Source organism: Drosophila serrata, unplaced genomic scaffold, assembly GCF_035046125.1.
Source record: "Drosophila serrata isolate PLE 108 unplaced genomic scaffold, ASM3504612v1 contig_292, whole genome shotgun sequence".
Taxonomy (NCBI): Eukaryota; Metazoa; Arthropoda; class Insecta; order Diptera; family Drosophilidae; genus Drosophila; species Drosophila serrata.
This window is the reverse complement of record NW_028257190.1, coordinates 650,274-677,778: the sequence shown is the minus strand read 5'-3', so window position 1 is coordinate 677,778 and position 27,505 is coordinate 650,274. Positions and strand designations below refer to the sequence as shown.

Below are 27,505 nucleotides of genomic sequence, written 5' to 3'. Positions count from 1 at the left end.
CTCAGGTCAGGTAGGACAGCGAGAATAATGTTGCATTTCGGGGATTGCCTGGATTTATGCTTGGATTTTCCTATCCGATCGGTGGGAAAATGAAAATTGAAGGAAATATATAATGGAAAATTAAGAAAAAAGAAGGAATACCAAAACAAAGGAGCACTTGAACAGCTGACAGGGACAAGGACATGAAGACAGTGTGTGAAAAAACATGATGATTCAGCTTAGGTTTTGACTTTAGCTTGGGGTTTTCTTTATATGTATGTTTATATGTTTTTATGCAGAAATGTATTTGTATTATATTTTAAATTTGTGCACAACTTAAGAGAATCATAGTAAATACTGCAACTGTCAAGAAAGAAAAGGATAATTTTTATTTCCAAGTGGATGTTAATCTTGTTTTTAATATTAAAAAATTAAAGAAAGGAAACCAACTTTGCGAAGTTCAAGCTCTGGCAGTTTGCAATTAAATTATAGAACTAATTCGGCAATCAAATAAAACTAAGCTTAAATTCCCTTGAATCAATATTATCGAGATTTTTATATGAAATTTTTTTCCAAAAATGAACAAATTAAAAAACTCATAACTAAGCCAAAACTGCATTAATTTCAATTCGGAAAGCTGCTCTATGCTTGTTTCTAATACGCCTATAAATCTGCATACTCAGATTAAAATTTTAGAAAAATAAAATTTTTGTCAAATTTTGATCATTTTAACGATGTAACCCCTTATAAAATTTTCAAAAAATTTCAAAATTTTATTGTTTACCGAACTTGTCTAGAACGATTCAGCTGTTGATGCTGATCAAGAATATATATGATTTATAGGGTCGGAAATGACTCCTTCACTTAGTTTTTAGCTGCTGACTGAAACTATAATACCCAATAGCAATGGTGTTAAAATATTCCCTTATTTATTTATTACTATATTAATAGTGGGACAACTTTAAAACTTATGTTCATTGCCCTCTCCCAAGCATCCCCACTTTCGTCTAGCGCCACCTATGCAAAAGCCTTTGGCATCTTTTGGAACTATCGCTGTCTGGCTGCCTAAAACCATGCTGCATTTTTTGTTTATTCGAAATTCGAAGTTGCAAGCCAAAATTGTTAATATTTAATAATAAAATCTTGGTTTATATAGAAAATTAAGTTTTATAATTATTGAGTTAGTTGGTAATAAAATAATTCATAAATTAACCAATTAGGGCTGCTCAGCGTTTACAGGCTCAAGTATAAATACAATATATATAGAAGCTTAGATAAGTTCTTCTTATAAAATATATATTTTTCAAATATTTAAGTATTTATTATATTCCCCACTTTATTTATAAAGTAATCTGGTGTTATTGTTATGATTTTAACTGTAGCTTTTAGTTATTTAAAATTAAATGCTTATGAAATAAATGTATGATTATGATTAATTAAATAAAATACAAAGGAATTAAATATTTTTTGATAATAATCCAGATTTTGGATATATATTTTGGTATTCAATTTAAACGTATTTATTTCCTTGATTTAATATTTCTTCTTATTACTTGAAATCTAAATTTCATTTTCATTTTCTTGCTAAACTTTAAAACTTCGAAAACCAAAACTGTTCTCAGTCGATCTACTGTAGGTTGCTGTCTCTGCTAACCAGCTTGTATATCGTTTTTCGAACTTACCTTTAGAGCGCAAAAGATACAGTCTTGGCCACCGCAAACGTGTTGATTTAGGCCGCGAAACGATCGTCGAAAGGCGTCCAAGTGCCACAAGACCTGCAAGGGGGAAAGAGAGAGAGAGAGTTAGACTGTGTATAAGAGCATGAGTGCGAGAGAGAGAGAGAGAGAGACGTGAGGCAAGGTGAGAAATCTCAGAGATGTGTGTATAACAAAAGAGCGACTGGAAAACCAGTTACCAGACGACGCCATCTTGCCAAAGATCGGAGACAAAGGCTCAAGAGAGCCCAAGAGTCCAGACTTGGCCAAAAAGTCGCGCCACAAAACGGGTATTTGGTATAAAACCAGTTTCGTGCTTGGCCACAAAGCTGCAAAATGCCAAAAACAAAAGGCTAAAGCCCAAGATCTTGGCAAGCTCCCAGACTTGCCTGAGACTGAGACGAAGACGGAGACTGGTCTGCTGCTCTAACGAAAATCTATATAATTTAAGCCTCTTATTTTTTGCCGTGCATTTTGGACAGACTGGAAAACCCGTCTCTCGTCTCTCTCCGGTTAGCTCTCTTGGCCAGCTTAATTTTTGGCGGCCTTTTTTTTTGTATTCCGCCGCTTGGCTTCGTTTCGTTTTCGAAGTCAGAGTTCATCTGGCATGAATCATGGCTTGCCCCCTACCTCCCTCCACTCTCTGGATGGATGGATGGATCTATCAATTAGGCCCTTCCAAGGCCTGTAATTATTATGTCTAGTGAAAGCCCCGCCGCCGTCGTTCGATCTAATGTCCGAAAAGTACCATTCAATTTGGAGCAATTCCCCGAAAAATAAAAATCGAACATCGAAATACAGAAAACCAGTTTTGTGAAGCAGTTAGAAAACCTAGGCAAGGCATCAAGCTAAATCTGATGGGATCCCAGCTGCACAGCTTTCAGCACGAGCCTGTTTTTTGTGTGTCTGTGAAAAAAAAAGAAATGCCTGGCCAGCCAAAAAAATACGAAAAAAATCCCCCAAACTGACCACAGATGTGTGTATGTATACTAAAGCCGAAAATTGTGGAGGAAACTTTGAAAAGGCAGCTGGGAAATTAAGGAAAATCTACTACAAGTGGGGGAGAAAAAGGCGGAGTAGAATTGGGAGAACCCTTTATCGATAAGCTCTTAACTTAAGGTGCTAAAAACAAGGCGTTAAGTTTGACAGGAATATGTAAAAAAAGGCAAAAGATAGGTTTAAACCAAGTCAGGCTAAAAAATCCTCAGAAAAAGTAAACATAAAAGAACTTTGAACTTGGAAAAACTTCCCTTTACAGGCTAAGACATAAAGAACCTACACCGAGAAAAAGAAATACTTTAAGATACATAACGTCTTTTAGGGGAAATGATTTCCTGCCTTCTTTTTTTGGGCATTTTGTAAGCCAATTAATTCCCGGTTCCATCGATGTCCAAAGACTCAAATTGACAAGTTCAGCCAAAATAGGAAGTCATTAGTGGAGTCTTGTTTTTTCTCTCCCTATTCTCTATTTGTTTTTCCCACTTCCTCCACTTGTTTCCCTTCTGCTTCTGTTTTTTTTCTATCATAACATAGCACGTGCTACTGAAGCTACTGATACAGCCACGCCCACTTGCAGCCCACACTTGGCTTTAATTAATTTACAAATTTATAAGTTTTATTCGGCCAAAATGTGGGAGGCTCACGACCCACGTGTTGCTCCAGCGGAAGTGCAACCACGTTTATTATTCGGTCAAACATGGTGGGTGTCCAGTGGCTAACTGGCCATTAATTTGTTTTTTGTTTTTTTATTGCCAAGTTATGGTTTTAAGACAGGTGATAAACCATAGCTTGGTTAGCCCAATTATTTGGGCTAAAAGGTTACTAAGAAATGGGTTTTACTTTGGCATCTAATCTAAGCCCATATACCATATGTACCATATTTTCCCTCCCATATCCTAAAGGTCTGGTTATATTTTAATGGCTCTGAACGGTTCCGGCGACAATAAATATAATTAATTAAAAAAAAAATAAAATTAACTTGGGTCTAACTAGTGCTATTGTGTTATTTTTAAAGACTTTCTTAGCTAGCAAATATATATATTTTAATTTAGGCTTACTTTATATTAGAACTGTCTTGTTTAAAGCTTCACAAAAATAATGTTTTATTAAAATAAAACACAAAATTAAAGTATAAAAATCTGCTTCTTCAATAATCCCTTATGAAAATGTTTCTTTGTCACATTTTTTGCACAATTAATAGCTCTTTTATTATTTGAATATATATAAATATATAAATATTATTTTAACTTTTACCGACACTTCATTTTGAACCCATTAAAACCTTAAAATAAACTCTAAAAATCTTCATTTTGTTCCTAAAAACAATCCCTTATACAAATCTACAAATCTTCTCCTACAAAAACCTATGTAAACTCTCCCTCTTCCTTTTAAATTTGTGATTCCCTTTGGTTTCAAAATCTATTTTTTTGCACAATTTAGCCCTCCTCTTCTCCCGCATTTTGTAGATGTTTCAAACCGATTTGTTGGCTCTTTTTTTGGCCATGACTTGGCAAGAGATTCATCATTGTTGGTTACATAAGCTCAAAAGGGGCTTAGTGGGCCAGCAAGTAGAGGAAATAAAAGTAAAAATAATCGAAATATCACAGATAAAGCCAAAGAACTAAGGCTAACCAGGAAAATAAGTACAACATTTTCTTTGCATTTTCCTTTCGTAAAAATGCTGTTGCTTTGTGAAAGTTACGATAAAACCCAACCGAAAACCAGCCAACAGAAAAAAAATACTCAATAAAATGCCCAAAAATTTCCCTTCAAAGCGATAAGTCGGCCACGAAGAAAAAGAAGCAGCGGATAAATTGAACAAAAAAAAATATTTTAACTTTGATCATAATTTATGCTCAACTCGAAGCCCTCTCGGCCCCACCACCAACCTGTTGCTCCGACTTCGAGTGTTTTTCTTGCTGCTGGCTAGCAACAAACTTATTGGGATTTTTCAGATTTCCGATATCTGATTTTTTCTTTTTTTTTGTGATTTCTGATGCCTTCGATCGCCGCAGCTGCGCATATTTGCTTGCTGCTGTGTTGGCCACCTGAGGCACTGGGAAAAATATTAGAAGCTTGGAATTCCAAGAGGTACTTGCTACACAAAACAAAAATATTATGTATAGTACAGTAGTAAAAAAAGAAGAATAAATAAATATTAAATAATATTAGTAGTAGCCAACTTGACTTCGAATCTGGCAGAAAAATATTTGATTTTTTGATCAAATTAAAGTTTTTCAAAGTTTATAACTTCGCCAAAAATGCATCAATTTCAATTCGGAAAGCGGCAGTATGCTAATTTTTAGCAGGTTTATAAAACTGCATACTCCATTTAAAAAGTGAATTTTTGCCCGATTTTTGCAAATTTTCATGATGTAACCCCTTTTCTTTTTTTCCGAAAAATGGGAAATTTCGGAAAAAAAATTTTTCGGCCGGATAAAGCTAGAAAGAAAGCCCTGTAGATGCTGATCAAGAATATATATGATTTATAGGGTCGGAAATGACTCCTTCACTTTCTTTTAAGCTTCTGACTGAAGGCCCATTACCATTTTTGTACCGATATTAACAATATTTTTATATGAAATTTTTCGACAAATCAAATTTTAAAAATCTCATAACTAAGCCAAAAACGCATTAATTTCAATTCGGAAAGCGGCAGTATGTTAATTTTTAGCAGGTTAATAAAACTGCATACTCAATTTAAAATGTAAATTTTTGGCCAATTTTTGCAAATTTTCATGATGTAACCCCTTATAATATTTTCAATTTTTGAAAAAAATTAAAAAAATGTATTTTTCAACAGGATATGTCTAGAACGATTAAGCTGTTGATGCTGATGAAGAATATATATGCTTTATAGGGTCGGAAATGACTCCTTGATATTAAAATGATATCCAAAGCATCCCTAAACTTGGTTTATAAATTTTTATTAATATTTACCAACATCTTTATAATTTCTTATATATTATTCCCTCCAATAAAATGGAAATTTCCTCCCTGTGTATATGATAATACCTATAGGTATATGGACCCCAAACTCCCCCCATTTACCGGATCGAACCGATGGCGCAGCCTCATTCGAATTGATTAGCATACGATGGGTGTCTGTGAGTTTTATGTGAGGAATTTCAATGGAAATAAATGTGAAATGTGTGAGTTTGTTTTTGCTTTATTTTGTGCCTTGTATCACTTCCGCGGATACTACATATTGTGGTACACCTTAACCCGTGTGAGTCGAGTCTCTTAGCGGAGCGTAAAACAATTGCGGCACGCTGGGGTTAATGCTTGCTGGCTGGCTGACATAATTAAGTTAGGCTGAAAGGCAACAAGAGCACGTCGGCGTTGGAAAATTCAATTAAATTAAAGCGAAATGTTTAACGAGAGAGAGAGAGAGGAGGCCTGGTAATAGCAACAGTTTTAGATATTTCCCAGGATAAACACACATTACACTACAATGCCAGGGAAGCCGTGACAGGTAGAAGCAAAGATAGAGCTGGCTGCAGGTAGTATTTGCCGGGCCCTTTGTCCCTTAACCCACATCCCAGCATTATTGTGTCACGCTCGGAGCAGGAACACAACAACCAAAAACAAAAAAAAGGAACCAAAATTAACCCAAACCCAAACTGAAACCAGGAAACCCATATCCATCTCGGGCTTCGTTCGATCTGATCTCAAGTGGTGCACCCGCTGAGAGACAGGCACAACACCATCGATCAACCCTCGCACTTGTGCAACGATTGTCATAAATTTACAAGTAATACAATATAGAAGAAAACTATAAATAATAAAACAGAAACTACAGTACAGATAGAAAATATGAACCTTATATAGGGATAAATTGAAATGTATCAATATAATAAGTTAAATTGCATCAACAAATTAATGATGTATGCTTAAAATTTACTCATAAATCAGGCTGGGCAAAGGGCTATTATATTTAAATAATAATTTATAATTTAGGCATTTAAGTAATCTTTTTAACTATAAAAATATAAAATTATACCACAAAATAACATAAATATATAAATAATAATCAAATTATATTTCTATTTATTTTCAAAGCTAAGCTTAAGCTTGCTCTGTAAAAGAAATTAAAAGAGGCGGGAGCTTATTATATTTATTATATTATTATTATATTTTTCAATTTTGAATTTTTTAATTTTTTTTATATATATTTTTTATGTATTTTCATATTATTAAAGATATATATTTATATATTTATATTTTATGTTCTTATTTACTTTCTTAGTTATGCTTCAATTTTGTTTCCCAGTAAATTGAATAAGCGGAGAGGCATTTATAATTATATTTTATGTATAACGATATATTTTTGTATATTTTTTTTATTTATTTTTATATTTTTAAAGGAATATTTTTTATGTATTTTATTTTATATTTTATTTTAATTTTATATTTTATATTCATATTTACTTTCATAGTTATGCTTCAATTTTCTTATGTTTTTTCCCAGTAAATTGAATAAGCGGAGGCATTTATTAATATATTATATATATATTATAATATGTTATATATTATTTATATTTCCTTTCATATTTTAAGCCAGATTTTCTTTCTCTGTAATCATAAATAGGCGTAGTTATAGTCTCTGGACTGGCACCAACATTTTTTTGTGGATTATGCAAGAGGCGTAAATGGAACTGGTCGCTCGACTTATAAATGCTTCACTTTTCGCCTTGTTTATTATTATTTTTATTTTTCTTGTGTTTGTCTTTTCACGGGTCTTAACTTTCGGGTGATGTTTCTTCCAAAGGGGGTTGGGTAAGGTCCATTACATGATCAACATGACAACTTCAGGGAGTCATCAAGATGACAGTTCCGACAGCACCTTGGTTTCCATAGATCTGACCCCTTCAAAGCTTAATTAAATCTTCAGAGAATTAATTCCCAATGTTGCCCTGCTTTCTTTTAATGTCCAACAGCTTCTTGATGATGATATCTTGGTTGTTATTAGATGATCCTAACATCAAATTATAATCGTTTTCATATTCATATATATTCTTATATATTTGTATATATATTTTTATGGTGGTAACTTTCTTTAATGATTGCTTAAAGATTAATTGGGTTTAAGTTATTTTCCAGAGTTTAAATTCAAAGAAGCCTAAGGGGATTTTTCTGTGCACAACTTATTCTTGGTTTTTCCTATTTAATATTAGGTTATATTAGGTTGTATAATCTGTTGTTATTCGATTTTCCTATTTAATATAAGCCTCTAGGAGGTTCCAGCTTTTCCTGGTGTTTCACTGTACAGTTTATTGAGGGTCTCCTTAGCTGATCCTGTCTGTAATCTCCTCTGCCTTGATCGCAGGCTCATCTTAAGCCCTTTCCTGGCATATTCCCACTTTCTTCTCTATCTTTTCCTTACCCTTACTTCAATCTCTATATATTTTATGATCTAACGATGAACCTGTGATTTCTTGTGTTTAATATATACCCTAAATTCTCATAAATTCTCCTAAATTCTCTTTCCCCTAGAACCTTTCTTTCTGCCTCGTTGGCTTTGCTTTGAATTTGTATTTATTTTTTTTTTCCGGGAGAGACAATTAAAAAATGCGCCCACAGAAATTGTCTCATTTTTGGTGACTTTTTTATTGTCAACTGCAGTTGCGTTTTAATTTCTTACTTTTTCTGGGAAGTCCAAATAGAGATAGAGAACAGGGAACAGGGAATTGGGGAATTAGAGAAGGGGAGAGGGATAGAAAAGCCAGAAAGCAGGTATTTTTTGTGACAGTTTCGGAAAATGCTTTTTTACGGTTGTGCCTACAGAAATTTGAACCCAAATGACCTCGTTCTTTGGCAGTTTTTGTAGAGTTTTTTTTAGTTTTTTGCCGAGTTGACTTTAGTTATTAAGTTTTTTATTAAGTTTTTAAGAGTTTCTGCATCTTTTAGTTATTTATTTCTACTTTTTCTTTATATTTTTTTGTCTTTCTTTGGGGTTTATTTGGTTTATCTTTAGTTTTTGGTAAGTTTTCTTTACTTTCAATTGAGTTCCCTATAATTTTTCGCATTTTTATTAGCTGTTGTTTTGTTTTAAGTAGTATTTATTTATTTATCTATTAGTTTTTATTAAGTTTGTTGTATTTTTTCATATGATTATTTAGGTTTTATTGCATTTTTATATAGAATTATTAATTTTTCTTAACTTTTCTTATATATTTTTAAGTTTCTTTTAAGTTCCCAATGAATTTTCTTGCATTTTCTTACCTTGCAGGTTTGAAAGAAGGCGCCAATATTGTTTTTGGCATTGAGGGCCGAACTTGTTGTGGCATTTGTTGCTGTTTGTTGCAGTTGCAATTGTAATTGTTGCTGCTGTTGAGGTTGTTGCAACATAAGTTGCTGCTGCTGCTGCTGTTGTGCCGCTAGAGGGGCATGTGGCAGCGACGTTTTAATGGCCACCGTATCCATATTTCGTGGGCTTTTCCTCTCTAAACTTGCTAGTTTTTAGCACATGTTTTAATTTATGTTTTTTTTTTGTTGTTTTCTGTTCTTGCTGGTATCCTTTGCCACTTCCGCAGCAGAAGCAGAAGAAGATGGAGAGGAAGTGGAAGCACAAAAGGGAAGTTGCCGCAATGCCAACCCTTTTCAGTTCCTCTTTCTTGTTGTTCTTGAGCAACTTTAATCGGAGCTTCTTCTTGAGTCTTTTTTTTTTTTTTTGTTATATTTTTTGTTGTACTTTTCGCACCTGTTTGCTTTAAGTTACGGTTTTTCTTCTTTTACTTTTTCTTCTTCTTCGCTTAGTTATTATTTTGTTTTGGCTTTAATGTCACGCTCACACACAGCACAACATACACACACACACACACAGCAGACATCTCTAAAGATGCCCTCAGAGGAGTGGGAGAGAGAGAGAGATCTTTGAAAGTAATTCATCTCTTAAGTTTGCTTTTATCACTGCTGCACTTTCCACCAAACAAAATTGTTTCATTCTTCTCAATGTTTTGCAAGTTTAAAAAAACAACATAAACAAACAAATAAAAAACAAACGAAACACAAATGTTTTTCGTTGCGAGCAGGAAAATTATAGCAACCGTACGCCACGAGTATTATTTTTCAACTGAACAATCAGACAGTTCGACCAGTCGGCTATGCCCAAGTCAGTGTTGGCAGTTTAGCTTGCGTCAGGCAACATGTAGCATTTATTATAATTTGTAGGAAAAATGTACGAAGTATTTATATTATCATAAAATGTTTATACAACATAATAATAAATTAAAGATTTATAATATCTTTTGCTTCCATTTTGCTTGTTATTTAGCATTTCTTATTTATATTTAGTTTATTTTTGTTCAGAATCTAGCTTAAGCGAGTGATCATAATCACGCATCACTGGTTTCCACACAATTCTTCAAACTCTCATTCGAACTCGACTGCGGCTCAAATGGGAAATTTTCTCGTCGCTCTTTGGGACATTTTCGGAGTTCGAGCAAAGGCTTAGCAAGTGCAGTGCCTACTTTTCGGCGCAGCTTGATAAAGCGAGAACGATTTTTAAACAAGAAAACTAAATAAAAGCCTTAAAACTCTTGTTTAATAAATATATTTAAATTTAGTTTTTACCTTAAAGTTTTTTAAAATTTTTGTCTGGCCTTTTATGTGAAAATTCTAAAGCAAAAAGCCGACATTCAAACATATTTTTATCTATTCCTATGTATTTCCTTATTTGAGAAATTAGTAGTTATCCAATGACCTTTGAAAAGTATAGGAACATCTTAATTATTTAAATATTATATTCCGGGTTATAATATGATATAGTTTGATTTTGTTTTAAGGTACCATTTCTAAATTTAATTATAAAAAATATCATCTCAGCTCCTTAACTTCGAAAAACTTCGACTTACTCTTTAGGACTTGGTGAAGTTCGAACTTCTCTCAGCAAAGCTCTCCCTCTCTCTGTATCTCTTAGTTAAGCTGAGCAAATTACCCTTCAGACAAAAGGAAATTTACTCTTTTCTCAAGCCCGTCTTAATTCGCCCGGCAAATAAACTTTCAGGGCAAGCCAAGTTGGAGCTTGCTTCAAGCCAAACGAAAAACCAGAAATCTCCCAGCACTGCTTGCTTCGAACGAAAACAAGCTCGAAAACAAAATGGCGAACGTTAAGATCGCAGCATAGAAAACGAACAACAAAAAAGGTAGAGAAAAGGCACAGAAAAATACGTAAATGAGAAAGAAGGCGCAGAAGGCAAACGAAAAACACGTTTCAAGACTTCAACTTAACGAGTTTCGTACGCCGTTGTCGCCGTTCCAAAATCAACGTGCAACAAGCAGCAGCAGCAGCAGCGTTCGCAGCAGCCGCCAAAAAGGCAGAAAAGATCGAAGAGAAACGCGATAAATACACAGCAAAAAATAAAGTCTCAAAGCACTTATTTATCTTAAAAAATAAATAAAATAATATTGACTTCATACAAACAAAAGTAAATTCATATTTTTAACATCAACTCAAGTTTTTAGATTTTTTTTTTTTGAGGTTGTAGGTACTTTCCAAAGGCTTGAAAGTTTCCTTTATAAAGTAGGATTTTAATTGCAAATCGGAATGTATATTTCTTTAACCAAATACATGCTGTCTTGGCATTTTATGATCTCATGAAGGCCTAAAATTTTCATTTTTTTAAATCAATATTCATCTAGATTTTTTTGTAAACTTTATAAACAAATCAAGTTTTTAAAATATCATAACTTTGCTAAAAATACATTAAATTTAATTCGGCAAACTGTTTTATGCTAGTTTTTATTAGGTTTATAAATCTGCATACTCAGTTTAAAATGTAAAAAAATTCAATTTATTGTCAAAATTTTTAAATTTTAACGATGTAACCCCTTAGAAAATGGTCAAAATTTTGAAAAAATTACATTTTTGTCGGACATAGCTAAATTGACTTGGCTGTTGATGCTGATCAAGAATATATATGATTTATAGGGTCGAAAATGACTCCTTCTCTGATTAATATAATAATATGTTAGAAATATATATTAAATTATGTATATAATTATGTATATTTTGTACATCAATTTAATTGTTAACCTTTCCCCTTTCTTTTTTTTTTTACAAAAATATCGTTTTTTTCTTTTAATTTTTAAATATATTCTTCTAAATATCCATTTTTTTTTTTAATTTCATAAGCTCACCCAAACATTTTTTTATGCGTGTAAACAACACAAAAAATATTGTTATTGAGGTTGCCAACGGGTTAAGGGGGCCTATATATATATATATATATATATATATATATATATACTATATGCCTTATGCTATATGCTAGTCGTGATGCTGGAGACCCGGAGGCTGAAGTGGCTTCTTCTGAGCCACTGCATCTTTATCATCTTCTTTTCAGCTTCTTATTTTCTTGTTTTTTTTTGTGGGTTCAGCATTGTTTTTGGTTTTTTGTTTTTGTTTTTGTTTTTTATGCTTGGTTCATGGCCCATTAGCTGCATTTTCGCAGCTTTTGTTTTGGGGGCCAGTTTCTCCAGGGAAGAAGAAGTCTTGTTTATGTGGCACTCGGGGCAGTCAGGAGCCGAGAATATTGCGCGCCAAAAAATACTACGAAAAATCGAAAATCGAAGCCAAGCCAAGATGCGCGCGCCTTCAAGATATGGGGAGCTTATCATTAAACAAAAGACTCAGAAAACGAACTCGAAAGGGGAACGAGAGATGCCCAAAAGCCGCTTAGGGCTTGGGGATCTTCTCCAGCCTCAGCCTTCGCTTGAAATCGGAGAGAATATACCACCATTAATCGGTCATAAATTGACTGTCGCTTACCATAAGTAAATAGCTTTCATTTTAGGGATTAAAAATGATATTAACATAAATATTAAGGATTTAGGGCAGGTAATACTTTGAACTTCAATTTAAGATTTGATAAACTTAAAGAAAAGGAAAACTTTTTACAGTTTACTTCTATTAAATTGTATGCGACTATGACACTGACATACATAGTTGTCTCAGTTTGCAAAAATCAAATGGTTTTATGCATACTTTTAATACACATTTAAAGTGTAAATGTTATTAAATTTACAGGATCTGTAAGTATCTATCAACCGTAAGTAACTCTGAACAGTAGGTATCTATGATCACTAAGTATAAAAGATCTGATCTGTAATTAACGAAGATCAGTAAGTATCTATGACCAGAAGGTATGTATTACTAACTTTGAACACTTGTAAACAATGACTTGTAACTTTTGTAACACAACACATATCTAAGACGTGGCCGGCAGCAGTCACTTCGTTCCGGGGATGTTTGAACCAGTTGGGAATCATATGCACCGGAGTGCGAGATTTGTTTTGGAACAAATTTAAGAGCATTTCAATGAAACTATGGATTTATTCTTCTATATAATTTTACTGGTATATAAATCGGATCATGGGGAATCGGTGGACTATATATATACATATATAGTTGTCATAGAAACAATAGGAAAATTTAAAGAAAAAATTATAACTTTTCCAGTTTTTAACTGATTCACATAGAATTTTGTATATATCCATTATATATTAATCTATGATTCTGTAGAATATTTGAACTCCATTATTTATTCCCTTTCCATGTGACAAATTATTTCTTCATATTTAAGTGGCTTCAAGTCACAAAACTTTTTTGACAATTATGATAATTCTTATTTGCAAATGCCTGCGTTGCTTGTTATTTGTCGTGCAACAAATTGTGGCAATTACTTTGGCATTCCTGCAGGTGTGTGTGTGTGTGCACCTGCAGCTGCTGCTGGCTACTCTGGCTAATTAAATTGAAATGTAAAAATTTGAAATTCATTTGCTGCTTTGAGAAATCACTTGACGCATTCACATCGATTTTTTTCACCCGTAAACCATAATTTGCAATTTTCCACGAGAACGGCTCATTATGATCGGTACCAAAGCCAGGCCAGCCCCGGAAAATGGGCGCAGTTTGGGGCTATTTTTTCCTAGGGGGCGTGGCAGTGGCTGAAAGGAAGGTCGCCTCCAGTCGCCACGGCAGTTTGATCCACATTTACCCGATTGCCCAATCAGCCTCTGGTTGGGTTTCATTTCGTTATGCCTGCTTTAGATCAGGTGGAGCTATAAGCTAAGAATTATATATATAAAAATATATATAGTAGGGGATTTGGTGAGGAGATTGGTTAGCCGAGAGAAATAGAGAAGTTTGTGGGTGCCTGAAGCTAGGCACTCCTTCGATTCTCTAAAAGATATTAGAAAGCATAAGCTGTGGAAAGCCGAAACTATTGCAAACTTTAAGAACTAAAATAAAAATAAAATTTTAAATAATAAACCGATGGCTTTATTTACTATTTAAAAGGGTAAAATATATTTCTCTAGCTAAGAAATATTCATACCTCAAAATAAAGTATTTATTTACAAAGTTAAAAAGGTATTTCTTAAATTATTGTATTTGTTGTATATTTATTTACAAAGTAAAGGGATTAAACATAAGTTATCATATCAATAACTATTAAATACACTCTTTTATATTTCATTATTTTAATTTAAAATTAATCTCCACTCTCTCGACCTAGGGCTAAACTTCTGCTGATTATTATAATTAACACATTAACTCATCAACTCATTTCATTTGCAATTAAGGCTCTAAAAAAAAGGAAAGGAACCCCAATAATGCCTGTCAAGCTCTTTCCACTTGTTTCAATTTTGGTAAAAACCATCTGCATTGGCAGGACCTTAAGTTGCAGCTGAACTTTAAAAAGGATAAAAAGCCAGCAGCTGGTTTTTATACTGTTTTTATTTACCCGAAGTTTTTTAAAAGATAAAACTTGGCCAAACCAGGGGGTATATCTTCGGAACTATGACGCCAATTTATGTGCACAAATTAAAGAGCCAAAAAAGAGAGAAGAAAAGCCACAGAGACAGAGACAGAGACAGGCAAAGGTACACAGAAAAACAAAATTAAATATATTACAATATTTCGACCAAGTTTTTCTTAATAAAAATCTGAAGGATTTTGCAAATAGGAAATTAGTTAATAAAAATATATTTGAATATAAGGGATTTTACAGATAGAAAATAAATGAAAATGTTTTTCATATTCGGATTCTTTGAATCAATATTGGTAAATTTTTCGACATATCAAAGTTTAAAAATCTCATAACTTAGCCAAAAATGCATTAATTTTAATTCCGAAAGCTGTTTTATGTTAGTTTTTATTAAGTTAACCATACTACATACTCTGTTTAAGATGTAGAATTTTTCCATTTTTTTTGCCAATTTTTGACAAATTTAACGATGTAACCCCTTAAAAAATTTTCAAAATTTTGAAAAAAATAAATTTTTGTGGGACATAGCCAGATAAAATCGCCTGTTGATGCTGATCAAGAATATATATGATTTATGGAGTCGGAAATGACTCCTTCACTTTCTTTTAAGCTTCTGACTGAAGGCCCATTACCATTTTTGTACCGATATTAACAATATTTTTATATGAAATTTTTCGACAAATCAAAATTTAAAAATCTCATAACTAAGCCAAAAACGCATTAATTTCAATTCGAAAATCGGCAGTATGCTAATTTTTAGCAGGTTAATAAAACTGCATACTCCATTTAAAATGTGAATTTTTGGCCGATTTTTGCAAATTTTCATGATGTAACCCCTTTCCTTTTTTCCGAAAAATGGGAAATTTCTGAAAAAAAAAATTTTTTGACCGAAGATGACTAAAAAGATTCGCCTGTTGATGCTGATCAAGATTATATACGATTTATAGGGTCGGAAATGGCTCCTTTGAGCTTTACAAGCTTCTGACTGAAGTTAGAATACCCTGAAAGGGTATAAATTATTTACATAAGTTAATACTTTCTTACAAATTATTCAGATACAAAATATGGGAAAACTTCTCAAAAATCAAGCCTCCTTAACCAGATTTTTTCCAAGTGTTGAAGCTAAAAAAGAGAAACGAGTTGCAAAAAAACGGCAGCATAAAGGCAATCAAAAGACTGCCACATAAATTTATGAGCTGCGTCAGCCAAATCCCCGCTTGCTCTGGCCAAGAAACCTGGCTTTAAAGTGAAAAAAATACGAAGCTATATGGACATGGACGCGTGCTGCTCCGTAAAAGGGGTAACCAGAGGGATAGACAGAGAGGGGGAGGAGGAGCCTCTGCCCAGGGGAGATCCCAAGGAGTTGGCAGTAGTAACCAGGAAAAGGAGCCTTCTGAGCTGAGCTGTGGCCAAAACTGGTTTCACGGTTTATGTTGCCATGTTTTTGGCCCTCTCTGCCGAGTCCCTGCTAAATTTAGCACGAGCTGGCCATCAAGCTCAGCTGGCCAAGAGGAGTCTTAACCGAAGGCACCGAAGAGTCGAGAAGCTAAAAAGCTGGCCCTTAGCCCAGGCCAAAATAGTTTTTTGGACTTTGTACGCCAGCTTGTTTGTTCTTTGACTCGCTCGATGTGTTGTCTCTTAGCTTGGCTTAGCCAAGTTTGCGCGCCATTTTTCTGGCCCAAAGCATATTGGCAATTGCAGTTTGGCGTTGCCCATCTAAGTAAGTGTGGATGTACATACATATGCCTATATACATAGATGGATTGTGCATATGACCAAAGTTGGACATTGGCCACGACAGGGCACTCACATCGACGATGGTTTAAGTTAGAATAAGGAGAAGGTTGGTAGAAGAAACTAGGGATTTATACCAAGAAATTGAATATACATATACATCGAAGAAATTCAAGTATTCAAGTATTTTTATATAGTTAAATTGTTAACTCTAATCTATAACCTTTTAAAAACAAACTTTGACTACTGTAAGGGTCTGTTTTCGAAAGATTTCCCTTTTAACTGACTCTGAAAAGTAAGTATCAATGAACTTAATGAAACTATGATCAGTAAATAACTTAATCAGCAAATTAACTATGAGCAGTAAGTAAGTATGATCAATAACTAACTATGACCGGTAAGTATCAATGAACATTAAGTAACTATGATCAGTAATTAACTTTGAGCAGTAAGTAACTCTGAAGAGTAAGTATCTACAACCAGTAAGTATTTATGATCAGTTAATATCTATAATCAGTAAGTAACTATGATCAGTAAGTATCTATAACCAGTAAGTATGTATGATCATTAACTATCTATGATCAGTATGTATGTATGATTAGTTACTAACTTCGAACACTAATAAACAATGACTTGCAACTTTTGTAACACAACACATTTCTGAGACTTGGCAGGAGCAGGCACTTCGTTCCGGGGATGTTAAAACCAGTTGGGAATCATATGCACAGATAAGCGAGATTTGTTTTGGAACAAAGATTAAGCTATTCGACTGAATCTATTGAGTTATTCTTCTATATAATTTTACTAATATATAAGTCGGATCATGGCGAATCGGTGGACTATATATATACATATATATAGCTGCCATTGGAACGATCGGAAGATTTTAAGATAAAAAATAACTATGATCAGCTAATAACTATAAGGAGCAATTAACTATGAGCAGCAAGTAACTCTAAACATTAAGTATCTATGACCAGTAAGTATGTATGATCATTAACTATCTATGATCAGTATGTATGTATGATTAGTTACTAACTTCGAACACTTGTAAACAATGACTTGCAACTTTTGTAACAACACATTTCTGAGACTTGGCAGGCAGCAGGCACTTCGTTCCGGGGAGGTAAGAACCAGTTGAGAATCATATGCACAGATACGCGAGATTTGATTTGGAACAAATTTTAGAGCATTTGAGTGAAGCTATGGATTTATTCTTCTATATAATTTTACTAGTATATAAATCGGAGCATGGCGAATCGGTGGACTATATATATATATATACATATATATAGTTGCTATAGGAACAATCGGAAAATATTAAAAAACAAAAGTAGAACATTTCCAGTTTTCAACAGATTTTCATCAAATTTTATGTATAGCCATTATATATTAATCTTGAATTTTGTGTAATATTTAATGTAAATCGAAGTACTATATCATATCGTTAAAAAAAGAGGAAAATGCAAATATATATAATACTGTATGTTTCCTAAGCCTAACTGGGCTTGGTCTGATCCCAAATCGCATTAGCACTCGAACTCACACTCTCCTGTGGCTATTGTTTGTCTTTTATTTTGTTCAGATTGTTTGTTTTGTTGGCGTTGCCTTTCGTTTACTTTGCTTTGCTTTGCCTTGGTTCCTTGGCTTGGTTTGTTTGTTTATTTGTTTTGGTCTGGTTTTGGCGCGTGGACTGTACCAAGATCAACATCAGCAGCAGCAACTGCAACATCAGCAGCAACTGCAACTGCAGCAACAGCAACAACAGCCACTGCAGCAGCAGCAGCAACTGCAACTGCAGCAGCAGCAACAGCAACAGCAACAGCAACTGCAACATCAGCAGCAGCAGCAGCAGCAACAGCAGCAGCAACAGCAGCAGCAGCAGCAGCAGCAGCAGCAACAGCAGCAGCAACAGCAGCAGCAGCAGCAACTGCAGCAGCAACAACAACTGCTGCATGTTGCACAGTGCTGTGCTGACTGTGCTGTGCAGGCAGCTTAATTGACGCGCCAAGCAACGTCGTCAATTAATAATGGCAACAACCGACGACCAACCGGGCCAACTCCCCTCAGCTTCCCTTTTCACCGATTTCCTTGGCTTTTCTCCAGAGAGGAGACAGTCGCCGCGACAAGCAGCATAAATTGCCATTAACAACAGCAACAGCAACAGCAGCAACATCACCAAGTCAATGGAAAATTTATGTTTGACTCGTGCCCAAGTCAACAGCTAAACTACACGGCAATTATAAATATAAAGCCTTAAAAATATGATTTATATATGAAATATAGTAAATAAATAAATCAACAGAATACATATGAATATGAATATATGTTTGTTTAGTATATATTCAAGACAAAATGTATATGTTAAAGGAAACTTTTAGATTCTTTAGCAATGAGAAAACCTATCTCTGAGCTTCATTAACTCCCCTAACCCTTTGTTAATTAAATTTCTTTCGAATTTCCCTCAGTGAAACCCTTTCCTCTCTGCTCCTGAACCCCCTTTAAGAATCTCTTCCATAGAGTTTGGTTGGTCATCCTCATCATGATCGTCCTCGTCATTGGCCATGACGTTAGCCTTCGCATCAGTGATTCCCAAATGAAGGAATGTGATTGCAGATCAAATTACAAAATAAAAAACGGATAAGCAAAAGGTTAAAAATAATAAAGAAAACGAAAATAAAATAAGGTTCTTAAGGAGTCACATCCTTTTGTGCTGGCTAATCTCATGGTCTGATGGGATTAGACTCATCAGGCTCTTCATCAAAAAAGAAAAGGTAACATGTTTAAGGATACCTTCAGTTAAGACTATTAGCCATTGAAAGCATTCAATTATTGCCACCTGAAGCAGAAGTCTTTTGTCTTCTAAGAGGATTTATGAGCATTAAGTTTTTTTTCTTCTTTAAAATTAATTTTTACTCCTTATAAGCTGTACATAATTTTTAACCATGGAATTAGGATGATTTTGGTGTTTCTAATTGCGACTGAAAGTAAAGAATTCATTGTTTCTAAAAGTATTTGCTACTGGCATTGAGTTTCTATAAGTACATAGAAGTCTGGGAAGCCTATTCATTAATTTATACTGTTTTTAAACGCCTTATAAAAATTTCAAAATTGTAAAAAAAATAAATATTTCTGGCACATAGCTAGATCGATTCGGCTGTTAATGCTGATCAAGAATATATATGATTTATAGGGCAGGAAATGACTCTATTTTGAGTTAGGAGCTTCTGACAAATATTGGAATACCATTCTTTGAGTCGATATTTATCTATATTTTTATGACATTTTTTCTAAAAAAAAAACCAAAACTTGAAAATCTCATAACTAAGTCATAAAAAAAATTAATTTTTGCAGGACATAGCTAGTTCGACTCGGCTGTTAATTCTGATCAAGAATATATATGATTGGAAATGACTATTTCATCGAGTTTCAAGCTTCTGACTAAAATTGTAATACCCTTTTTCATAAGACATTTCTTTAAATTTAGTATAGTGTCATTATCTAAAAAAAAATTGTTTTTTTTTTATCTTAAAAAACATAATATATTACAATTAAAATACTAAAACAACAAAAATTATATTAAAAATAATAACTTTGGCGTGTGCAAAAAATATAAATTCAATAGTATTGAAAGATCATAAAATATAGCAGAGGAGTATCTGTGAAAAAAAACCTTAGTTGATTATATTTTTAATTTAATTCTCCGATGAAACCCCAAAATCTGTTGTAATCAATCCAAGTTCTTATTTTTTATACCAATATATACAAAATATACAATGTACAACAAGGAAAAAACAACAAAGTGTATTTGCTGAAGTAACAGCCTCCCTGGAGGCTGCCTTTCTCTTTCTCCTTTTGCCAGATTAGAATGGCTGGAGATTCTCCTCCATCTCCTCCAGCTCCTCCATCTCCCCTAGCTCCTCCATCTCCTGCTTCCCCCCTCATCCTCCAGCTTTCCCCGCCTGCCGCCTGGCTAATTACGAGGCTAATCAAAGCTCGATGCGAGTCAATTAAGAGACGGCGGCAATCCGTGATCGGTGGCTCCAATGAGGATCTCCACAAGCAATGACAATTGTTGTACCCGAATGGAGGGAACGGGAGCGGGATCTGAGCCGCTTTTGGGTGCAGTGCAGCTGGACAACCGGTTTGTCGCGTGCTCCGTGCTCCGTGCTCCATGCTCCATGCTCCCTTTCCTCCTTGTCCTCTCTATCTCTGTCGTTGTGCTTTGCACAAAATGAATTAATTAAAGACGACAACGAAGAGGGACCCCAGAGAGAGAGAGAGAGAGATCTGATCTGCCTGCCTTGCCTGGAGCAGCTGCTCCTCTAGAAGTACTCCTTGGACAGATGATCGCGAGTCTGGGTCTTCCGCCTGTTGGACACACCATCCGACTCGTCCATCATGTTCTCCAGCATGCGTTCCTGGCGAGGATTCAGCTGCGCCAGGTGAATGTCCCGTGTGGCCCGAAATCGGCCGCAATTGTACAAATGCTCATTCTCCAGCCGGACATAGTTCCAGATGAAGCGTCTAAAAAAGGGGGGGAACAGGATGGAGACAGGACAAGGGATACACTCAGCAAAAAATAAACTTAAAGAAGAGAAACAAATATCATGAGAAACCTCAGGAATGTCAGAAAGTGTTAATACGATTTTGATATTTGAAGTAGAAGTGGATAAGTTTGATATATCACACCACCTTATATAGTTTTAACCTTAATTTGTAACCAATTTAGTTCAGTTTCTTGGGTTATTTTGGAAGATATTCTTTAAAATAAAGTAGGATACTGATGAAGAATTTCAGTAATTACTTCCCTCTTATAAAATCACTTCCCTAAGCTCACCTGGTGATCTCCGCTATGGTGGTTATGGTCCTTAGATTATACGATGCAATTAGATTATTGTAATGGATCACAAATTCCACAGCCCAGAGCCAACGTAGGCAGAAATTCTCCACAATGACAAAGTAGTAGAAACCCTGGGGATACACAAGTTGCTCCCGCAGAAAGATTCGTGGCCCATCCATGATCCTAAATAAGCCAAAGTCCCGCAGAACATCCCAAAGATAACCATAGGTGGTGGCCAAGACATAGCTGCCAACAAAGAGCCAGGTGTAGGGATTTCTCAAGGCACTTTCATGCTGACCTGGGGAAGGATAGGTAGAACCATTACGATCACATCAAGAATGACAAGAACTACTACCCTCCGATCTCTGACGCAGCGTGTCGAAGAGGACCACGAAAAAGGACATCGAGTACTTTCCCGCATTTAACAAATATATCAATGACTTCGAGCCACTATCCCGGAATCGTCTCAGGCATTGGGCAAACCGAAACCAGGCGGGCAGACACCTCACAATGGGCACCATCACATCCAGATGAAAGCAGTTCAAGCTCCGCTCTCGATGCAGCCAGCAAAGCAAATAGAAACGCACCATAATGTAATGATCCACCAGGCAGTTGACCAACGAATTCAACTGATCACCCATCCAAAAGTCCGCAAAACCCACATAATGCAGAGGGGCAGTGATCACTCGTCCCAGCAACTTGATGGTCCACCAGCGAGCCTTCAAGTTCAAAACGGGCAACGGCATCACCAGCAACCCGGCCAGGATCAGGATGAGGGCCAGGGGAAAGATAAAGGGATCACTTAGATGCATAACCCTGTAATGGAGGAAACCCAGCATGGACAGGGTCCAAAGGATGCCAAAGATGCAGGCAATCTCCAAAAATCTAGCCGGTTGCATATGATCCCTTGGATCTATATCAAAGATGAGGATGTGATTGACACCCGCCCGTTCCCAACCAGCCACATTGGCTGCCATATACAGATTGAAGATGACCCAGGTGAGTGGTCCTCTATACAGACTCATAAAGGTGGACTTGTCATCCGGACAAGGAGGTCGCTTCCAATCTAAATGGAGAGAAGAATAAAGAAGGTGAAACCAAATCAAGGTGGAACTATCTCTCACACACACAACCTACAACTGATTGCAGTGCCCAGGAAGAGCATCAGGAGCATGCCCAGGGCAAAGCCCGATTGGAAGACCATGGCCGGTGATGCGGGTTTACCCAATGGCGGTACACGAAGCTTGGTCATGGCCAATTGCCGATTCCCTCTGGCCAGATGAGCGGTGAACAGATCCTCCACTTCACGGATCATTCGCTGCAGATACCGGCTATCCGTAAACACAGCATTTTCCACATTCTCATCGAACCAACTACTGGCCGCTGTGGAGCGTAAATTCTTGTCGTATTTCTTGCAAATCTTCCGGAAACCAGTCTCATTCAATGTCTGATAGTTCTGGATGAGCACCAAACTCAAATAGAACTCACAGTAGGCCGTGCTCAACTGGCGATGTGTCATGATCTTTTTGGGTGCAGTTAGATCTCGACCCTGAAGCCGGGATCCTTGACTTCGATGGCTACTCATGGACATCTCGCTGCCAGTGTAGCCAGGTGCCCGGGAATAGGCCATCAGCTGGAGCTTGAGGTGACCATGCTTTCGCTTCGCCTCCATTAGCTTCTCCAGAAAGAAGTTATCCACTCGCGTCAACTCCAGTTGGCATTCCATGAGGAAACGCTCCTCGAAGGCACGGAAATAGCTTTGGATTGCATAATCCTCAACCAGAATGCTGGATGGTGCATCCTCCAGGGCTCGCCTGATCATATGCTTGAGATCCTTGAGGGTAATAGATAGGGATGGGATCAGGCACACTTTAGGGAACTCTCTCTCTCTCCTAGTTCCTTACCCCATATCGCATATACTGCTCACGCCATTCGACCGTCAAATGGGACTCGAAGGTCTTGCCAAATTTCATCGCGGAAGCGAATGAGCTTCTACGGCTCGGAGTGAACTCCGTCAGTTAGCCCGGCCCGTAACATTTGTAATTCCGTCAGCTGCTACAAGTTCTGACATCTTTCTCCCGACAATCATTGGAAATTTATGAGATTTTTTCGGAATATATATCACTATAGTTTTTTCACAAATTATACCAAGGAAGTAATGAAAAACGAGGGAAATCTAGGGAAATGGCGACCCCAGGTGTCATATCCTTATAAAAAAAGATAATATATTTCACAACTTAAGTTTTTAACAAAATTTGTCCATTCAAATCTTAATAACTTCTTTAAATTATTGTTTCTTGTATAAATTTTAAGAGAGAAGGTTTGACCCTTCTAAAAAGGGTGTCATAACAAGAAGACACCCTTCCATCCCTTATATATATTAACAATCTCACCTTTGTTTATCGTTTTTAAGAGAATATCTTGTTTGATATAAGAATATGTATGGTATTCAAATGTAAGAACATACCTGGAAATAAAGCAAAAAAACCAGTTACATTATTATTTGGTAATTCATTTGTAGAAAATAAAAATAAAAATAGAAATATATTATATGCATATATATAGGAAACTTACAATATACATATGTATAAAATTCAAAATATAAATAAACATGGTTTTAAAGAATGTAAATGCAGAGTAATTAGAAATTAATGTATTTTTGGCTTAGTTATGAGTTTTTTAAAATTTTATTTGTCGAAAAATTTCAAATAAAAATATTGTTAATATTATTGTAATGGGCCTTCAGTCAGAAGCTTAAAAGAAAGTGAAGGAGTCATTTCCGACCCTATAAATTATATATTTTCTCGATCAGCATCAACAGGCGAATCTTTTAAGCCATCTCTGGCCGAAAAAAATTTTTTTCAGAAATTTCCCATTTTTTTTTTTTTTTAAAAGGAAAGGGGTTACATCATGAAAATTTGCAAAAATCGGCCAAAAAATCCCTTTTTAAATGGAGAATGCAGTTTTATTACTCTGCTAAAAATTATCATACTGCCGCTTTCCGAATTGAAATTAATGCGTTTTTGGCTTAGTTATAAGTTTTTTAAAATTTGATTTGTAGTAAAATTTGCAAATAAAAATATTGTTAATATCGGTACAAAAATGGTAATGGGCCTTCAGTCAGAAGCTTAAAAGAAAGTGAAGGAGTCATTTCCGACCCTATAAATCATATATATTCTCGATCAGCATCAACAGGCGAATTTTTTAAGTCATCTCCGGCCGAAAACAATTTTTTTTTTAAATTTCCCATTTAAAAAAAAAAAAAAAAAGGAAAGGGGTTACATCATGAAAATTTGCAAAAATCGGGCAAAAATTCACTTTTTAAATGGAGTATGCAGTTTTATTACCCTGCTAAAAATTAGCATAATGCCGCTTTCCGAATTGAAATTAATGCGTTTTAGACTTAGTTATGAGATTTTTAAATTTTGATTTGTACTAAAATTTGCATATAAAAATATCGGTTTTTTCCATATCTACACTATTATTAAAATTAAAAACAATGATTGTTCTTTAACTTATTCTTTCAATAACTATTTATATAATAATGTAAGATCTATAATATATAATAATAGTCAAATTAATTTAATTGAAGTCCAAGAAAAATACATTTCAGCAGTTTCCTTGCCTTCATGTTGCTGGATATATAAATTAATCCCAGTCAGAGCCCTTGGAGTGAGTGAGTCTTTTGCGACTTCCCTCGATTGTGATTCACTTCCTCGATCTCATTATGCGTTCGCACGCTGTTCGGCTCTTCCTGTCCAGGCAAAGTTAGAGTTAAAGTTAAAGCTAAAGACAAGACACAGACAGAGATCGGGAACCAGAACGAAAACCTCCCAGAAACTGAATGAGTCAGCAGGGAAACCAAGCTAAAGAGCCCTCGACGATAAGCAAACTTGAATTACTTACTAAATGTATTAATGAAATATATTTAATAGAAATAAAATGAATACAAAATTAATAATGAAAATGAAAAAACAAAAAAAGATATCAGTAGCTTTGGGCTCGTCCGGGAGTTGAACCCGGGACCTCTCGCACCCGAAGCGAGAATCATACCCCTAGACCAACGAGCCGGCTCTGACGACTGCGAACTTTTTTGCCATCACTTTCGGCTCATAACTCTCCACAGCAATCCCTTTATTCGAATTCTACTCTCTTCTCTCTGTTCTTCTGCTGGCCTTTCTCCATTCTCCTTTCTGAATTCTTCGCTCTTTGCGGGATCTTGCGGGGCTTCTGAGGGCAAAACAATTGCTCGAGGGTGACGACGATCAGCGCCATGCGACGCCCACGGCAAAAACAAAACAAATGCCTAGAATGGCAAAACCGCAAAATACAACAACTACAACAAAAGTTCAACAACAAATACAACAACACATAACAACAACACAAAACAACAACAACAGTGCAAAAAAAAATCAACAATAAATAATAAAGAAAGCAAGCCAGGAATAAACAATTGTCAAGAGCGTCTCTTTTGTTATTCTTCTGGCAACTGGGCATAATTACGCAACAGTTTGTGGAATGCACAGAGAGAAAATGAGTAAAAAAAATACATAAAAAATATTCAACTTTAATCAAAGCAAAGTTAATAAATTTTAAATAAATTTTAATAAAATTTAATAAGTAATTTAGAAGAATATGTTTGTTTCAGGGTTAATTTTTACAAAGTTCCTGCAAGATCTGCTTAGAAAAATATATAAACTGATTATTTATGATTTTTATAGTTTTAATTTATTATAATTCTAAATTTAATTGACTTGCCTTAGGGAATTAAAATTAATTTAATTAGATTTTGTGAGATTTTGTATATAAAAAAAATCAACAAATTCATTTAAATAAATTTAATATATATTATAAATTTAATATTTCTTAAATAACAATACTTTCAACAAGTTTCTTCTAAAAGGAAGCTTACTTTTTACTATTTAAATAATAAATACCATAAATTTAATATATACCTTCCTGATACAGTTAAAATAATTTGTTACTTAATTTAATTTAAACTTGATTTTGTATTTATTTATTTTTTTGTGGTTCTGCGTAGCTTTACAACTCAGTGGCAACCATAATTTATGAGCCACGCGACGCAAAGCCGTGAAACAATTAATTGACAAAAAAAAAAAAACCGGCAGCCACCGCAAATCGATTTGTTACTTTTTTGTACCATTTAACCCCAAGCCTTTAAAGTTTTAGGAAAAAAAGATTTATATATATATATATATAATACACTTCGATTGGGGTCACAGGGTAGCGCCCCTTGGAATTTGGTTTTGATATTCAGATTCGTAATTAATTAGTGGCCTGGGCGAGGCCTGGAGCTAGACAAATTGTCCAGAGAATTGGAGTTTTATACACTGAAAATGGGATTTATATACAATATATTGTAGAATGTATAAATATATATATAAGTATATATTTTAAGGTTTGGTCTTTGACAGAAGTGGAGCAAACATATAAGAATTGAAAGGAAAAAGAAGGTTTCTGAAAGGAAACAAACTTAACAGAATAGATATATAAACAAATAAGTAAATAAATAAGTAAATAAATAAGTATATAAAAAGGTAATAAATCAAATAACTAAAAAATTAATACAAAATATATAATGCTTATAATAAAATCAATAAAAATATGAATTACTCTATACTTTGGCCCTTACATAATACCCAACTAAAAGAAAATAAGGGGAAATCCCATTAAAATAATGACTTCTTTGTACAACTCACAATTAGGTATAATATTTATAATAAGACATAATCTGAATCAGAAGGAAACCCAGCCCCGTCATCGATATCATCTGCCAGCATCCTCAGTTGGCCATTTTTTTTTTTTTTTGCAATCAATCAATTAACCATGGCTTCCTCTCTTTCTCCCCTCCCTCTCCCAGCGGAGACAATGTGTGGCGCCAAAGCGGAAGTAGGTCGGTACAACAGGAGGAGCATCCACCCAGTGGCAACTTCCGTTTTGATTGACCAGGCCAGCAATCATGGCCAGAACTTGTGCAACTTCCGTGAGCAAGCAATGGAAATTATGGCATCGCTGAAGCTGCAGCTTCAACTTCACCTGCAGTTATAGCTTTATCTTTAGCTCCAGCTTGGTAATTACAAATGTCAGTGCCTCAATTGGCAATTGGCAATGCGTAATTGGCTAATTGAATTGCCATTGATCGCTGGATTGAAAGCACACACATAGTCGCTGTAACTGCCACATCCGATCATTCATCTTGGCTCCATCTCTACCTCTACCTTCCTCCAATCTCTCCTCTATAATTAATCATTCAAAAATCTTTCATGGAAAACATGATACATCTTTGGTGGTGGTCCAGTGCCCTCTGATCTCTGATCCCCTTGGCTGTGGGTGGTTCTTCGGCTTTAAAAATGCTGGCTAATGACGCCCCCGTCCAAAAGAAACAGAGACCACACATCATCAACTCAATGCTCTGGGGGATTTTCTGGGGATTTCTTTCAGTT

At 35.1% G+C, this 27,505-nt stretch overlaps 2 protein-coding genes and 1 non-coding gene across 8 annotated transcripts in view; all 3 read right to left on the bottom strand.

The window, feature by feature from the left end:
* The window catches only part of ec (ubiquitin specific peptidase echinus), a 158,815-nt gene that overhangs the window by 20,310 nt on the left and 111,000 nt on the right, over window positions 1-27,505 (bottom strand). For 3 of the 4 annotated variants that reach the window (XM_086836652.1, XM_086836651.1, XM_086836653.1), the window contains exon 3: window positions 1,662-1,754. In XM_086836652.1, the coding sequence (XP_086692778.1) occupies window positions 1,662-1,754 (93 nt within the window). Of the gene's footprint in view, window positions 1-1,661; window positions 1,755-8,918; window positions 9,772-27,505 lie in introns of those variants that run through there. The other variant, XM_086836654.1, reaches the window with a different exon arrangement.
* On the bottom strand, window positions 20,058-23,116 carry LOC110178018 (solute carrier family 53 member 1). Of its 3 annotated transcripts, none has more exons than XM_020945032.2 (5): window positions 22,946-23,116; window positions 22,179-22,875; window positions 21,397-22,107; window positions 21,039-21,339; window positions 20,058-20,725 (listed from the first exon to the last, which is right to left on the bottom strand). In XM_020945032.2, exons 1-5 carry the CDS (start codon window positions 23,012-23,014, stop codon window positions 20,524-20,526), a joined length of 1,980 nt encoding a protein of 659 aa, XP_020800691.2. In that variant the 5' UTR covers window positions 23,015-23,116; the 3' UTR covers window positions 20,058-20,523. The 3 variants fall into 3 exon arrangements, with proteins under 3 accessions (XP_020800691.2, XP_086692781.1, XP_020800692.1); XM_086836655.1 differs by lacking the exon at window positions 22,946-23,116 and having other exon boundaries at window positions 22,179-22,461; window positions 22,530-22,668; XM_020945033.2 differs by lacking the exon at window positions 22,946-23,116 and having other exon boundaries at window positions 22,175-22,312.
* On the bottom strand, window positions 25,040-25,111 carry TRNAP-CGG (transfer RNA proline (anticodon CGG)). The gene has a single exon. It is a non-coding gene; the product is annotated as a tRNA-Pro (tRNA).

Bases quoted from the DNA above. Each gene is read 5' to 3' on its own strand.
- LOC110178018 (XM_020945032.2), bottom strand. From the start codon at position 23,014: ATGAAATTTGGCAAGACCTTCGAGTCCCATTTGACGGTCGAATGGCGT. The intron at 22,108-22,178 runs GTAGGTTGTGTG...CTCTCCATTTAG, and splicing joins CCTGGGCACTGCAATCAGTT to ATTGGAAGCGACCTCCTTGT. The intron at 21,340-21,396 runs GTAGTAGTTCTT...ATCCTTCCCCAG, and splicing joins GCTGCGTCAGAGATCGGAGG to GTCAGCATGAAAGTGCCTTG.